The following is a 17840-nucleotide window of genomic DNA, read 5'->3' as shown; positions in this document are numbered from 1 at the left end:
TCTACCAGTTCGGGCAAATCGGTAGCTCTGATGATCAACCGACAATCAGGTTGGCCCACCCACCTGCCCCTGCACTTTACTTACCTTTATCTTCTCAGATGATTGGTAGGGCAAAGCGGATTACCATGCCTCAGCTGTGTTACTCCCAAGTGGTAAGACAGAAGGTTTGTATTTGTAAAACTATACATGTGCTCACAGTGTGTATTAGGTGCGGGAAGCGCACAATCACTGAACCAGTTATTAAACCGGCAGCATCCCACCACTGCCTAAGTGCAAGGACTGGTTGTAAATCAAGGATTGCCCATGTTTCTCAGAATTAATAAGAGGTGTAGTAGTGGGTAGTATTTTAAATTTCCTTATGACATTCATATTTTTCCTAGTTACCAGATAGTTGAGAATAACATATACACCTTTCCCATGTTCCTCTGATAAATAGAAGTTTTATTCTTAGTTTCAAGAGCAATTTAACATGGTTGAATCAATGCTATTCAGAAGGATATGTTCATAGCATCTGAATATATAAGATTAAGTATCCAGTTCTTTAGATCTTTTTGCAACCCACACAGCATGTGTTTCACAGAGGAGAGCAAATTCTGTTAAGAATGCATGTATAACTTTTTTCTGCAGAAATTCTGTTAGGTCATTTTAGAATCGTTCATCAATTTAGAATCGTTTCATCTCAAAATGGGTTAGGTAGGCTGAGAAGGCGCACCCATTGATTGCCAAGTGGGACTTTGCACAGTAGTCCTCGACTTACAACAACAATGGAGCCCAAAATTTCTGTTGCTAAATGAGACATTTGTTAAGTGAATTTTGCCCCATTTTACAAACTTTCTTGTCTCGGTTGTAAAGGGGAAGGCTGGAGTTGTTTAGTTAGTGACACGATTGTTAAGTGAATCTGGCTTCCCCATTGACAGAAAGTTGCAAAAGGTGATCACATGACCCTGGGCCATTGCAGCTGTCATAAATATGAGTCAGTTGCCAAGCAACTGAATTTTGATCACGTGACCACAGGGATGCTGCAATGGTCGTAAGTGTGAAAAATAGTCGTTGGTCACTTTTTTCAACCTGTTGCAACTTTGAGTGGTCATTAAACAAACTGTTGTAAGTCAAGGACTACCTGTATTTCTCACCTGAAATTCAAATTTGATGGCATTTCCACCATCCTGAATTATGGAAAGGCAGAGAGAACATTCAAAATCATAATCTTTGGCACACAATACATTTATGGATGCCTGGTTTTAAAAATGTTCTACTTAAATGTATATTCTTCCTACCACTTTAGAGGGTTTCTTTTTTTAGTAACTCTCTTCCCGAGCTAGGTTGGATATTAGTTTGGGGGCTTGGCAGAGCAACAGACTGCATTCTCAATGAGCACAGTGAGAACACGAGGCAGATAAATCTTTGCATTGAGGCTCCCTGGAAATAATCCAGACATTATTTATAAAGGATTCCCCCAGGAATCTTGTGAATCTGCTTGAAACAGCCATAGCTACAGACTTGCTTCTGGTGTTTTCCTAAGGACATCATCATTCACCTGAGGGACCATATTGTCATTAACAATATAGTGTCCTGTCTCCTCTGCTCTATGGCTTTCTCTAGCTCTGTTTACTTCCACATCCTCGGTGGCACAGTGGTTAGAGTGCAGAACTGCAGGCCACTTCTACTGACTACCGGCTGCCTGCAATTTGGCAGTTCAAATCCCACTAGGCTCAAGGTTGACTCAGCCTTCCATCCTTCCGAGGTGTGTAAAATAGGGACCCAGATTGTTGGGGGCAATTATGCTGACTCTGTAAAACCGCTTAGAGAGGGCTGTAAAGCACTATAAAGCAGTATATAAGTCTAAGTGTTATTGCTATTGCTATCCTAAAAGATGGAACTCAGCTACCAGGTATTGTCTGGGCAGGAAGAAAACAATTGATGTGTGTGGATCAAGTTCAGTGGGTTAAATATTTATTTATTAATCTAAATGTATTTATTACATTTGTATGCTGCCTGTTTTGGTTCTCCCAGGACACACATCCTTAGGTGATTCACAAGCCGTAGCAGTCTCTGAGTTCCCCTCAGGGAGCCTCAATTAGCAATTTAATCCCAAGACAAAGAGTTCTGACCAACCTGGGTAATGAAAAGGAAATCCTGGCAAGGAATCTGCTGGAGGGAACTCTTCTGGAGCATGAATGGTTGTCTCCGACAACCGCGCCTCCCAGACCCCTCCTCCTTATCTCCCAGCCAGGGTGGGGCTTGTTAACATCTCCTTCTTTTCCTGGATATTTCCTGTTTATTTGTCAGTGAATGCCATGTATTCCTGCCTTTCTAAATAAAAAAGGGTTTCTCCTCACGAGTAGGCTGTTGAGTGGGGCTTGTGAAGGCTGGGTCAGAACACTGCCCATCTAACTATCAAAAGCGATTCTGGGCAGCTTAAAAAGGTAAAGGTAAAGGTTCCCCTCACACAAATGTGCTAGTTGTTCCTGACTCTAGGGGGTGGTGCTCATTGCCGTTTCAAAGCCGAAGAGCCAGTGCTATCCAAAGAAGTCTCCGTGGTCATGTGGCTGGCATGACTAAATGCCAAAGGCGCACAGAACGCTGTTACCTTCCCACCAAAGGTGGTCCCTATTTTTCTACTTGCATTTTTTACGTGCTTTCGAACTGCTAGGTTGGCAGAAGCTGAGACAAGTAACGGGAGCTCACCCCGTTATGCGACACTAGGGATTTGAACTGCTGAACTGCCAAATGTTCGATCGACAAGCTCAGCGTCTTAGCCACTGAGACACTGCGTCTCTTTCTGGGCAGCTTACAGTGTCATAAAAACTTAAATATAAAAGCCTTAAAATTAGCAATGATTAAATAAAGATTAAAAACCAAAGGCATAAATGATATAGGGTTGGGCTTTTATCTCCTACCAATGACCTCCAGTATAGCATGTCCTCATCGGGACCACAAACAATTAGCAGAGCCATTGTTTACAGCCCTTCCAGAAGGTCAGAAGGATGTAGGAAAGTCTTCCCTCTAGTGGCAAGATGTTCTAGGGGGGTATCCAGAGGAGCTGTGGTGGTTCAGGGGTTAGAATGTAGTATTGCAGCTGACTGTGCCCACTGACATGAGTTTGATCCTGACAGATTCAAGGTTGACTCAGCCTTACATCTTTCCGAGGTCAATAAAATGAGGACCCAGATTGTTGGGGGCAGTATGCTGACTCTGTAAACCGCTTAGAGAATGCTGTAAAAAGAACTATAAAGTGGTATATAAGTCTCAGTGCTGTTGCTAGTGCTATTTCAAATATATAGTACAACTTTTTTTTTTTAAAAAAAAATAGATTTAATATTAAAGCCAGAGACAGACATGAGTATGTGTATATACAATATTTTCACATTGTATCCATATATTAAGCTTCTTAATAATCAGTATATTCAGCTGTTATCCTTGAAAATTTTATTAAATTATTAAACATATTGTGCAACATTACCCACACCATGTATTCACTGGTTCCTTAGAAGAACTGTATGAAGCAATACCAGAGGCAACTGCCTTGATAGCTGAATTGGTTATGATGCAACTGCCATACCCCCACAGAAGTTTTCTATATAATTATGTGGGTTTTTTGTATATGTTTACTTCTCTTTTTCATACACCAATGAAGGAAATAATTGAAAATGTTTAAATTATATTGTCTTTGTGTAGTTTAAGCTGTTCACCTATCTTCATATCCATGCACAGCCTTGAGTTGACTTCCAACAGTTGCAAGGGAACACAGATTACACATATTGTATGGTTGTATGGTATGTTGTGGTTTTGGAATTAAAGGCTCCCCAAAACAGCTAAACTATAACTATTAATCCCCAACAATGATTCATTTTTGTCCTTTTACGGTGAAGTAGCTTGGTGGCTTAGATAAAGAGAATATTTCAAGTTGCATTAACTTGAAGTTTCCCCATCAGTTCCTCAAACATAAAGAACTAAAGTTATCAAGACTTTCATCAGATGTCTAATGTTTGGAACATGAGATTGGCTGTCAGAACAATTTAAAGAAAATTAAACTTTATTTTTTTCTCCATACTCCACTGAGAGATATTTGAGTCTTTGTTAGGCATACTAAGCTTTTAAATGAAGTCATGTCACTGTACAATATGCCTTTGTGTTTTATTACCAGATCTGGTTGCTGGTGAGGAGGAGTTTCTTCCATCATTGCCCATCTAAGGAGGGATTAGGGCTAGTCATTACTGAAGGCACACTGTTGACATGATGATTCCATAGTTTATTGTACTGCATTGAAATATATTCTATATTTTTTTCATGGCCCTCCTGTGACATCACTGATTTTCCTGCCACCAGAAGTCAGTGATGTAGAAATGTAGAAAAACATTCAATATAGGTTAAAAAAGCAAAGCTACCATCAAAGATACAAAAGCCAAAGGCTTCTCTTCTATAAACCCATATCTGGGGATGCATAATCTTGAACTTAAAATTGATTAAGTCCAGTCCAAACTGGCGCTGAATACATAAAATATCTGCTGAGGTTATTGACATTCTTCTGATGATCCCATGATTTGCATCAAGTTGTATTATTGGTAATATTTTGCTGAGAAAAAACGACAACAAACTCTTATTTGTCATTGCTCCCCTCTCAAATTCTAATAAGGCTATTTGTTTCTCTTAGCCTAAGAAGGAGGAAGGGACAAAGGAAGGAAAGGAGGGAGGGAGGGAGGGAGGGAGGATAGAATAGAAGGATAGAAGGAAGGTTTAATTAGTATTTAAAACAAATCATTATCAGATGCTAGGAACATGAACTTGATTTTTTTTTTTGACAAAGAGACAGGTTATTTTTTTTTATAATGCATTCCCCAATTAACAATTCCTGCATGTTTGTTGGAGAAATAAAACAACTGGGGAGGAAGGAACAATGAGAGGGATAATTGTCCCTGAGACTAAAGATGAAATGATGTTCTTGCAGAGTATCCTTTTGGCTTAATGATGTGATTATCATTATTTCTGATGTTCAGGCTGTAAGTGACATTGATTAGGGAGATGAAGTGGTACCAAAGTTATAGAGAAGTTCAAAAAGAGCCCTGGGAAGAATGTATTAATGGGAAGAAAGACATCTGAAATGAGCTAAAATGTGGGTGATAAATAGACCTGGAATGCTGACCTCCAGTTGGAAGAGAAAAGGAGAAATGAACAATGCAGAGGATAATTGATGTACAATGCAGCTACTTCTACCATCAACTCAAAATTCTTATTCCAGATCCCTTTTATCTAGTAATGAATTCTAGTAATTCTAGTAATGAAACTAAAGTCAAAGTATTACTAGAAACACTAGTTTAAGTTCAAGCAGCGATGCTTCTGTTAAAAATGGTAACGTTCGAGAATCAAAGCAACCCTAGCAGATCAAGAAAATATGAATGGGGAAAAGATTTTAGCCTGGCTTTTTTGCTAATCCAGAATATAAAGATAAAGGTTTCTCCTGTCCAGTTTGTCAGACTCTTAGGAGCAGTGCTTTATCTTCATTTCTTAGTCAAGGGAGCCAACATTGCCCAAAGACATTTCTGTGTTTATGTGGCCAGAGTGACCATATGCTGAGATGCACAGAATTCTTAGTACTTTCCCACTGAAGTGGTACCTATTTAGTCGTGTTTGCAATGCTTTTGAACTGCTAAGTGAGCAGGAGGTGGGACAAATGACGGGAGATCACCCCATCACGTGGCACTTGGCTGGTCTATATTTCATGATAATGGGTTTCTGGAACACCCTTGGCAACATATTTTTAAAAGTGTATTAAAAGTTTAAAATTGCCCAATGGCTGAATAGCTGGATGCCCTATAGCTGGATTGTTTATAATAAAACATACAAAGTGTGTGTGTGTGTGTGTGTGTGTGTGTGTGTGTGTGTGTGTAGCCATCACTCTGCTAAACAAATAATTCCCTCAACACTGTCAAACTATTCACTAAATTGCATTGCTATTAATCTTCTCATCATTCCTATCACCCATCTCCTTCCACTTATGACTGTATGACTGTAACTTTGTTGCTTGCATTCTTACGATTTATATTGATCGTTTCCTAGTATGATTTGATTGCTTATTTGTACCCTATGATTATCGTTAAGTGTTGTACCTTATGATTCTTGACAAATTTATCTTTTCTTTTTATGTACACTGAGAGCATATGCACCAAAGACAAATTCCTTGTATGTCCAATCACACTTGGCCAATAAAGAATTCTAATCTAATCTAATCTAATCTAATCTAATCTAATCTAATCTAATCTAAGTATGTGTATACATACACTCACACTCACACAGACACACACAAACAAATTTAGCTTGCCAGATCCATGTTTGTCTGCTGGAACACCTCAAGATTTGCTGCAAGTATTTAGGAGTAAAACTACAATATTTTAACATTTTGCTTCCTTTGCATGTTTTGGTCAATTTAATACAAAATCAGAGCATTAATGGTGAATTCAATTAACCTATTTTAAGCTCCACTAACTTCTAAAAGTGGACAACAGTTTAGTCCTAGCCATTATGATGAAATCACCTTGTGGTTCTTGCAGTGTAAAGTAATTGGAAAAAAAAAACAACCCCAAAAAACTTCAAAATGCAACCACTATTCAGATTATCCAACCCTATTTGAAAATTTAAAGAGCTTCCATTGATGTTCAAAGTACAAATGGCTTGAAATAGCTTGAAACTTACATTTTGATTCTTATGGATAGTGTTGTATTTCTTACAAATAAGTTTTGAATTCTTATTTAGATATGCCACCACAAGAAATTATTCAATATTATCTTCAGTGGAATGATGTTTGGTTAGGTCTCTCCTATTCACATTTATTCATTTGTAAGTTGGTTTGTTTATTTAAAATGTGTATAATGCCCCAAACCCTGATAATTCTAGGAAGCTTATAAAAATGTAATAAAGTGATCATAGTCATAAAAATATCATTAAAACAAGAAATCATGAGTCATTAGATCAAATGATCAAAATATTAAATGGCCTGGATAAAAGGACATATTTTGAGTCTCTCAAACAATGTAATAAAGAGAAATTGCTTCAGTTTGATTAGTAATATGTTTTTACAGATAAGGTGCTACTGAAAGAATTTATGCCAGTTCCATTCAGTAACTTAAAACTGTTTACACTTACAAATCTATTTAATGAAAAAAAGTCACTTATGAAATGATCTATATTCCTTCGTTTAACAAGGTTTTACTGTAATATGTGCATTTTATCTGTTTCATGTTGTTTCATACTGTTTCCATTTTCAGAATATTGTATAGTTTCGATAACTTTCAAGTAATTGTCATAGAGTCTCTGTGAGCAAGTAGGCAGCTAAATAAATTTTCTAAAATAAATAAATAAAATAAAAATAAATCACTTTTTTACGTGGTAAATCAGAAAATCAGAAAAATGATTAAATAAAAGAATACTCTCCCATTCTATTTTTCCTTAGATGTTTGTTAATAAAGATGTATTTTATTATAACTCCAGGTGACTAAATAAAATAAAATGGTAAGAAAATGGACAACATCCTTGTCAGTTTTGGAAATTCAGGTGGTAATTTTGGGTAGACAAAGTTGTATATGGTTTCTTAAAGACTTTGCAGATGAGTCCAAAATAAAATGTTTTGTTTTTCTCTTAGCAGAAAGGAAAATTGTGACTTTGAATATTCAAACTCAGCCAACATATAAAACAATATCCAATGTTGTTGGGTATTTAAAAGGAGCTACAGTTCCTGGTAGGTTTATTTTTGTTTCTCCATGTGCTAACTTCTGCAAGCCACTTGCCATATTACTGAACAAGAACAGAATTTCACAACTTATTCTGGACTGTGGATTGCTCTTAACTTTCAAACTATATATAACAGCCTAATATTTTTTAGACTTTGTTCTATATAGTTACCCAGACTGAGCACTTACACCTGTCTGAAAGATAATTATGGAAGTTGAAATCCACACATTAAAGATACTAAGGTTGAAAAATACTGGTACAGACAATATACATCTTAGCACATTCCACATGGTGTACTTTGGTTTACTGTGAACGAGTTTAACTCTTTCATATCTGAGTAAACCTCTGGTAGGAGTCACATTTGCCTGAAAGAAGATACCTTATACTACAGATCTTTAGCAAACAGAAAGCAGGAGGCTTTCTGCTTTTAAAATATAGTGAGCTATTTGAGTTACTTCCAAAAATATAGTAATTACTAAAAACGAAGCAAGACATCTCTAACCCCTTAAGTTAGTTTAGATCCATTTTAGTTGGTTGCTATAACTACCCAGTCTTATGCCTTTTCAGATAGGTTCATTGGATGATTCACCGAAAAATATTCTGCATTGTAAATGATGTTGTTAGCTTGAGATCGCAAGCAAATAACGTTGAGGTCTTTCAAATAAAAGTGATTCTTGAACCCAGCTGATTATTACGGCAAACAACAGCTGTGACACAGCTGGCAAGAACGGGGAAGGAAACCAATACGATCGGTGTGTGGAAGGACTGTTGGTTGTTTTGATCAATTAGTAAAAGCTTCTGCTTGCTGTATGTCTTTCAGATAGATACGTCATAGTTGGCAGCCACCACAGCAGTTTGCCTGGCTACAGCAGCGAGCAGTGGGCTCATGGCACAGCAGTAATGACTGCACTTATCCAAGCCTTGATGAGGAAGGTGAAGAAAGGTTGGAGGCCTGAGCGGACCATCATTTTCTGTTCATGGGGTGGAACCATGTTTGGGAAGATTGGTTCCTATGAATGGGCAGAGGTAAGAATGCTTACAGGTTTCTTTCTTCTGTAGGAAGTTAGCTCCCACCCTTCTCCTAGGAAAATGAGATATTTTAGGAAATATTAAAAGGGGAGAATATTTCCCCTAAAAGGGAGGCAATTTGTCAATGGACCATTAAGGCCTGGGCCAGTCTATTCTACATAACAAAGATCTACCTCTTTCAGGCAGAGCCATAGTAGGAATTGCCCAAAGCCCCTTCATTACATCATCACCCAGCAAGGCTCAACCAAGCCTGGGACATAGACAACCTACAAAGTTAGTCTGACAACCAATCAGAATACAAGCTCAAATTCAAAAGCATAAAACCTAGGCACACTCAGCATCTCTGCCCTTTTTTGCCCAGGACCTCAAGCTATGTGATCCTGTTCATCAATAAACCTTCTTTCCAATCAGTCACCATGTTTCCAGTGTCTCCCCACTTGGAACTGAACCCAGATGGACATTTCTTCCAACACTTCATACAGGGGAATCTAGAGTTGCCAATATCAAGGATAAGAATTATTATTTGATATAGCCCTTGTCCTATGGATCTTCCTGGTCTCCTGTTGCTAAATTTTATTCTCTGAGTGTGTTCTTTTCTTCCTTCTTAGAGACATTTTTTAAACATTCAGATGAGTGAAAACTAAGCCTAAACTTCAACATAACTTGTTTTTTGTGTTCGGTGTTTGTACCCAGAAAGATGAATGAGTGGTATCTGTGAAGAAAAAGAGAGGACTGTGATATCAGAAAATTCCCTAGTTGTACAGCTTTTATCAATTGCCATTATGATTATCATCTAAATCAGTATATCTATCTAATTAATTGGGTGATGATTCCAGATGATTCCTAGAGTCATGTTGGTGTCACTGAAAAATGCAAGCTGTTATAAGTAGGGTCACCTTTTGCTAAATTAGATTAGAATAGAATAACAGAGTTGGAAGGGACCTTGGAGGTCTTCTAATCCAAACCCTACACCACTTAAGACAAATGGTTATCTAACATCTTCTTAAAAACTTCCAGTGTTGGAGCATTCACAGCTTCTGGAGGCAAGTTGTTCCACAAATTAATTGTTCTAACTGTCAGGAAATTTCTCCTTAGTTCTAAGTTGCTTCTCTCCTTGATTAGCTTCCACCCATTCTTTCTTGTCCTGCCCTCAGGTGCTTTGGAGAATAGTTTGACTTTCTCTTCTTTGTGGCAACCCCTGAGATATTGGAACATTGCTATCATGTCTCCCCTACTCCTTCTTTTCATCAAACTAGACATACCCAGTTCCTGCAACCGTTCTTCATATGTTTTAGACTCCAGTCCCCTAATCATCTTTGTTGCTCTTCTCTGCACTTTCTAGTGTCTCAACATCTTTTTTACATTGTGGTGACCAAAACTGGATGCAGTATTTCAAGTGTGGCCTTACCAAGGCATTATAAAGTGGTATTAACACTTCACGTGATCTAGATTCTATCCCTCTGTATATGCAGCCTAGAACTGTGTTGGCTTTTTTGGCAGCTGTGCACATTACTGGTTGATATTTAAATGGTTGTCCACTAGGACTCCAAGGTCCCTCTCACAGTTACTACTATTGAGTAAGGTACCACATATACTGCATCTGTGCATTTTGTTTTTCTTGCCAAATTAATGGTGTAAACTACAGTAAATGTAAACTTTCTAAATACTGTATTTGTTTGAGCCGTGGTGGCATAGTGGTTAGAATGCAGTATTGCAGGCTAATTCAGCTCAGTGCCAGAAGTTTGATCCTCCTCCTCGCTTAAGGTTGACTCAGCCTTCTATCCTTCCAAGGTCGGCAAAATGAGGACCCAGATTGTTGGGGGCAATGTGCTGACTCTGTAAACTGCTTAGAGAGGGTTGTAAAACACTATGAAGCAGTATATAAGTCTAAGTGTTAAGTGCTTTTTGGTATGGCACCAAGAGTTTCAGTTTTCATCTTCATGACAATCATTTGTTTTTCTTCCAGAATCTTTTGACCACAATTTGCAAAGCATGGTTGTTTTTCATCAATTCAACTGTCTCTTCATATCAATGAACCTTCCCTTCTCTTTTTTTATAATAGTAATATCTGGTGTGTTGTGTTTTAAGTGTTTATTAGCTTGAATTTTGAAATCCCACAAAATGTGGATTTCCTCATTTTTGCAAAAGGCGCTGATGCTCTTCAAAACAACCAGACAATGGAAAGATTTTGTTCTTTTTTTTTAACTTAATAATGCTATTGACATTTTTAATAAACATAGTGAAAAATAAATGCAAAGTAAAATAGAGAAAAAAAGAATAGAAGTTCAGAAGCTGCAGAAGAAAGATAGAGTAAAGATATTAAAACACACGTAGATGAAAACTGATCATTTAGAACTATTATTTTACATCAATTCAAGCAATTAATCAGTATTTTTAGAGCCTCCTCCTCTAATTTGTAACGAATTCAAATGTTCTTTAACAGCAAACAGACAATAAGTTGTGTCAATTGAATGTTGAACTTAGCAAAAGGAAATAATTTTCTAGATGCATTGTAGAATCCACTGAGAGCACAAGAATAGTTAATAACACTGTCTGTCAGTCAATCAGTGACTAGAGGGAACTGGATAAATAAGCCATAAAGATAATCAAGGTACAGTAGGTGGCTAATTGGTACATGCCTTTTGGTCAGATCAAACAATAAAACTTCCAGGAGAGAAAAAGAACATGGACAATATTAAAATTCAAGTCAGATATATATATATATATATATATATATATATATATATATATATATATATATATATATATATATATATGCCAGCCTGTTGGATTTGAATATTATAAGCAGAATAAAAGTATATGTTTCATCTCTATTCTAAAGAAGCCAAGCAATTCATTTTTAATGGACATTCATTGGTTCAGTCTGGCAGCTTTGAGTCAGTATTTATTTATTTATTGAATTTGTATAGCCACTCATTTCACCAAAAGTGACTCTGGGTGCTGTACGACAAAACAAAACAATGAACAAATTCATAAAATTATTTGTTATCATTAATTAAAAATATTAAAAATTATTTAAAAAGTACAAATAAGGGAATAACAGATACTAATTAATAATAAATATTAATAATTATGGAGTCACTGTACAATTTCTCTCATCACCTTGGGTTCCTAGCCTTTGTAGACTAGGAACTAGATGTTAAGGAAACCATCAGAAGTTCAGAATTGATGTGATGACAACTTCACCTCAGGAGACAGAAGATTCCACAATGTATGGATTTTATGTCTTTCGGATCACAATTTCCAATGCATAACTCTCAGCTAGCTTAATCAAGTAATGAACCAAGGGTGGCAATCATTCTTAGCCTTAAAGCTACTAATTTTGATATCTATGTAACAATATATACTATACACTAAACAGTATTATACTCGGCCTCTTTAAAGCAACAGTGTGGTCATTTGGTTTATGTAAGAACATAAAAATACCTTAATTGATTCAGATACATTCTCAGTATCTATAAATAGATTTGGGTACATTCTGAGTAAGCCTTGGTAGAGTTTACACACTGAAAGAAGATACAAAGAGAGACTCATCGTTAAGACTCTCTTGCTGTTATGATGGAACATTCATAATACACTCTGATAAAAGAATCACAATTGCTAGAGTTTTTGCAGAAATCAACCAATTGATCAATCAATTCATCAATCATCTATATATTTTATCTTTCCACAGACTAACCTGGTATTTTAGCCACACTGTTTTTATTCCATGCACTAGTTTTGAAATTCAAAAGAATGTTCTGTTTCCTATTTTTAAAAACCCCCAAAGCTCTTTATCAAAATAATAAAGATAAAAGGAAGATAAAAGCAGACTAAAAAGACTTTAAAAAGAATATATATATATATATATATATATATATATATATATATATATATATATATATATATAAAGAATTAAAAGCATTCCATTAAAAAAAGCAAAACAAAGTAGTTGCAGAGGGAAATAAAAAGATGGATCTTTAAAAAATGACCAAAAGACATCAGCATTGTCTGTCTAGTGTATCTCAGAGGACAGCTAATTCCGCAAAACAGGAGAACTTTAGATGAAACTTTTCTCCATGGCATAAACTAATATTAGGCAAATGGTATGCAAAACCAGGAACTCTTCTAAAGGGTTCTGAGCTGCTGATGTAAGTAAACAATGAGTAAATAAGGGTTTCAAACAGTGGTAGGTTTCAAATTTTTTTACTACTGGTTCTGTGGGTGTGGCTTGGTGGATGTGACAGGAGAAGGATACTGTAAAATCTCCATTCCTTCCCCACTCCAGGGAAAGGTTACTGCAAAATAACCAAAATAAGCCTTCTCTGTGGCGGCACCTGCCCTCTGGAACAACCTCCCCCCAGAGATATGTACAATATCAGACCTCCGGACTTTTCGTCGGGCCCTGAAAACTTATTTATTTCACCTAGCCAGGCTGGCTTGATCCCACTGTTTTTGGTTAAATTTAATTGATTTTAATTGAATTGTTTTAAATTGCGGCCAAAATATTTAATTATTTTTAAACTGTTTTTAATTTTTGTATGTTCTGTTTTATTCTGGCTGTTCACTGCCCTGAGTCCTGCTGGAGAAGGGCGGTATACAAATTAAAACAAATAAATAAATAAATAAAATCCCCATTTCCTGACTCGGGAGGCAGAGAATAGATGGGGGCGGGGCCAGTCAGAATTTTTACTACTGGTTCTCCGAACTACTCAAAATTTCCGCTACCGGTTCTCCAGCACTGGTCAGAACCTGCTGAAACCCACCTCTGGTTTCAAAATATAAAGGGGGCATGATGGCTCACTGGTTAAAGATGCTGAGCTTGTCAGTTGGAAAGATGATAGTTGCATCTTCATTCTTGCATGAATACCATGCAAAGTTACTTGCCCCAACTCCTGCCTATCTAGCAGCTCGAAGGCATGAAAATGCAAGTAGATAAATAGGTACCACTTTGGTGGGAAGGTACCAGAATCTTGACTGAAAAGGATCCAGATAATCTGCCTCTTCCAAGTTTTCCCAAAGCTGCTTTGAAACCACTTTCTCCATCACTTTCCCCAAGGGAGATGAGATACTGGATAAAAAATGGTCCCGTATGGTAGGTTTCAATGATCGTTTCTTCAATGAAGGTAAACCATCTTTGTTCAGAGGTTCAGAACACCCACTTCACTAAAAAAATTAACCATCACCAGAAGTCACTCACACAACAACACTAGTCCTCTTTGACAAGCCAGCAGGGGCATGGATCAAAAGAGCAGGTAGCTAAACTGACAGTACTGAGGAACCTATCCAGGTCCAAGGGCTTCAAAACATTCCCAGATACCATATGAGACTTCTTGCAAAGCATCTCCTCTGGACTTGTGACAAGAACGGGGTCCAAATGGGAATGAATTTGAGGAACATCTTCCAACAGATTCTGTGCAAATTCCTCCACACACCCCTGTAAGAGGTTATCCATGCCTTTTTCCTCAAATTAGCACTTGTCACCTGAAACAAGACTCTGGAGTGGCAAGCTGTAGATGCAAAAATGGTGGAGAGGTATACTAACAGTTCAATACCCTTTCCACCCCAAGATAGGCCTTAATAGCAGTTCTAACCAATGTCTAGTCAAGTTTGCCTTTTGTTGAACGGCAGTAATGGTCTAGATGTCCCTCTTCTCATTTCATCTTATAGAATAACAGAGTTGGAAGGGATCTTGGAGGTCTTCTAGTCCAAACCCCTGCTTAGGCAGGAAACTCTACACAACTTCAGACAAATGGTTGTCCAACATCTTACAGTGTTGGAGCATTCACAACTTCTGGAAGGAAGTTGTTCCACTAATTAATTGTTCTAACTGTCAGGAAATTTCTCCTTAGTTCTAAGTTGCTTCTCTCCTTGATTAGTTTCCACCCATTGCTTCTTGTCCTGCCCTCAGGTGCTTTGGAGAATAGCTTGACTCCCTCTTCTTTGTGGCAGCCCCTGAGATATTGGAACACTGCTATCATGTCTCCCCTAGTCCTTTTTTTCATCAAACTAGACATACCCAGTTCCTGCAACCGTTCTTCATATGTTTTAGCCTCCAGTCCCCTAATCATCTTTGTTGCTCTTCTCTGCATCCTTTCTAGAGTCTCCACATCTTTTTTACATCGTGGCGACCAAAAGGGAGTTCAGTATTCCAAGTGTGACCTTCCTTACCAAGGCATTATAAAGTGGTATTAACAATTCACGTGATCTTGATTCTATTCCTCTGTTTACGCAGCCTAGAACTGTGTTGGGTTTTTTGGCAGCTGCTGCACACTGCTGGCTCATATTTAAGTGATTGTCCACTAGGACTCCAAGATCCCTCTCACAGTTATTACTATTGAGCAAGGTACCACATATACTGTACCTGTGCATTTTGTTTTTCTTACCTAAATGTAGAACCTTACTTTTTTCTTCCTCAATTCATTATAAGCCACAGGGAATGATGGGATCCACACAACAAGAGAGGTCAGATAAGTGCAATCCAGTCCAAAGGCTTCATTTGCCACCTTGTTCCAGGTGGCAACCAAGGCTATGAACTAGACCATAATTCAGACCAACACGGACAATCCCATCTCATTTGGAAACCTTTCTGAATCCATCATTCACCAGGGGAATATCAATATAATGGATCCAGTCTCCAGGCAGTACGATAGAAACCAAGGCCTGGTCTGACAATGACAAAGGAATATCTTAGGAAACACAGTAGGTGCATATTTTCATTGGGATTTAAAGAAAATTTACAACTATAAACCGAACACTTTTCTTTCCCTTTTGCCCTATTGGCAGGGATTGCTTTTTCTAAGTAGATACTTTATAAATTAATAACATCACGAAAGACGTACTTTCTGCTTAGCTTGCACATTCTAATGGCAGGATTTTAAAGACCTGCCAGCTACAATAAAGCTGGACGGCTCTGAATTTGAAGTTACCTAGAAAGTGTGCAGATATTCTTGGGCCTGAGTGTGAAAGCATTAGCAAAACCTTATTCTTCTAACTGAATTATGGGCTTACAATAAGCTGTGAAAAATATGGAAAGAGGGAACTGGTTGCAACCAGGTATCAAAAGGATTCTTACAACTGCCTGAGAGCAAAATTTCCTTAGTTCCACTTCAAATCATCCTTGTATCAAATGTAATTGTGTTATACTCCTTTTTGCTCAACGCAAAGAACCTCTTCATGGAACAAATACTTCATTACTAGGTAGGCAATGGGAAATAATTGAAATATGCCTTTGCTTTTAAAAAGATAACAAAATGACAACCTTGGAGAAACGATGCCATTCACATCTGCAGTATGGGAGCCTGGTTGGAAATATCAAACACTTTGTTTGCTAATTCTTATATTTGAAGTTTGATGTGGAACAGGAGCATTTATTTTTTCCAAAAAAACATAACAGACTTCCTATTATTTCAGAGAATGTAATGTTTTGATTCGCTGCTTAGAACTGCAGTCGTTCTTAAATTCTTCTGGCCTCATTTTCCATTTTGTTCATTTGAGAAATAGAATTATAACCCCACAAGAGAGAAATTAAATAAAGACTTTCTTTCAAGTTCCTAAAATGATATTCTATAAAAATTGAATTAAATGTTACGTGGGGAATTGAAGTAGGGGGGAAAAACATGGCTTGTGTTCCCCTTTTCCTACATTTCAAAGGACTACAACAAGAATGCAGGTCCTTAATTAGGATCTGGCTTATTAATCATGTTTGTGTTTTAGGACCTTAGGAAAGTTCTCCAGAGGAATGCTGTGGCATATGTGAATCTCCATGATCCAATAAGAGGCAATGGCATTTTATACTCCATAGCATCTCCTTCTGTTCAGCAACTAGCAACTGAAGTTAAAAAGGTGAGTATTTCCTTGTATGGTATTTCTAATATGCAGTAGGTTTGATATGACAATTCAAATTTAACTGGCATTATATAAGTTTTCAGGACAGTTCCAAAAATAATGGCTGAAAATGATAAGAATAGAATGGAATAGAATTCTTTATTGGCCAAGTGTGATTGGACATACAAGGAATTTGTCTTTGTGCATCTGCTCTGTGTACATAAAAGAAATGATACGTTCGTCAAGAATCATAAGGTACAACACTTAACGATAGTCGTACGGTACAAATAAGCAATCAAGTCATATTAGGAAACAGTCAATATAAATTGTAAGGATACAAGCAACAAGGTTACAGTCATGCAGTCATGATAAGTGACTCATAAACATTTAAACCCTGAAATGCTTATGGATAGTTATAAATTCCATGATAAAATCAACATGCTATTATATACTATACACGCTATCAATATGATATTAAATAATTGGGTATCAGATCCTCAAGATAATATTTCTTAGAGAAAACAGAAAAGGAAAACTCACTTCTGAAATTAGGAACTTTAAGAAAGGAACCATAGCACTTCATCTTAGCTCTCTCTAAGCAGTTTACAGAGTCAGCATATTTTCCCCAACAATCTGGGTCCTCATTTTACCAACCTCGGAAGGATGGAAGGTTGAGTCAACCTTGAGCCGGTGAGAATCGAACTGTCAGCAGAAGTAATCTGCAGTACTGCATTCTAATCATTGCGCCACTGCGGTTCTAATAACCCTAATAAGACAACAATTTTCTCCTTTGATTTAGAGCAACAGAGAATTGCAGTAAGAAATAAGAGGGGGAAAATTCTTCTTTGTAATACCAATGAGAAGTGGAAAAAGTGATGCCATCAGGGTTGTTGAATCCACCCATCATTTCTCTTCTAAAACACAATGAAAAAAGATCTCAATACAAGCAGTTGCAAGATAACAATATGTGAACCGTATTCAATTGCTATATAAAAAAAGTTCCTGCTGAACTATATTAATAGAAAAAAGCAATAATCTATACCAAATTATATTGCTTGTTGGAGATGATAGAAAAACTTATTATTTGGAACTTAATAGAATAGGGGATAGATTGTCCTACATTTCTCACAAAGCTTATAGGGGAGAAGAAGCAAAGAACACATTTGTAAGAATACCTGTAGAAACATAATAAGTTGCCTGATAGGAGTTCAGATTATTTAGTCTTGTACTGTCCACTGGTCTACACAGGCTGGTAGCCT

At 37.1% G+C, this 17840-nt stretch overlaps 1 protein-coding gene across 1 annotated transcript in view; it reads left to right on the top strand.

Annotated features, from left to right (window-relative positions):
* NAALADL2 (N-acetylated alpha-linked acidic dipeptidase like 2) overlaps positions 1 to 17840 on the top strand; it is a 518050-nt gene that overhangs the window by 232745 nt on the left and 267465 nt on the right. Inside the window, exons 6-8 of the mRNA XM_070945913.1 lie at positions 7637 to 7732; positions 8546 to 8751; positions 16471 to 16599. Of these exons, the coding sequence (XP_070802014.1) occupies positions 7637 to 7732; positions 8546 to 8751; positions 16471 to 16599 (431 nt within the window). The remainder of the gene's footprint in view (positions 1 to 7636; positions 7733 to 8545; positions 8752 to 16470; positions 16600 to 17840) is intronic.

The sequence above is a fragment of the Pituophis catenifer genome, unplaced genomic scaffold, assembly GCF_029215685.1.
Source record: "Pituophis catenifer annectens isolate HBS135680 unplaced genomic scaffold, rPitCat1.0.hap2 SCAF_6, whole genome shotgun sequence".
NCBI lineage: Eukaryota > Metazoa > Chordata > Lepidosauria > Squamata > Colubridae > Pituophis > Pituophis catenifer.
The sequence above is the reverse complement of the archived record's forward strand: the minus strand, read 5'-3'. Positions and strand labels throughout refer to the sequence as shown.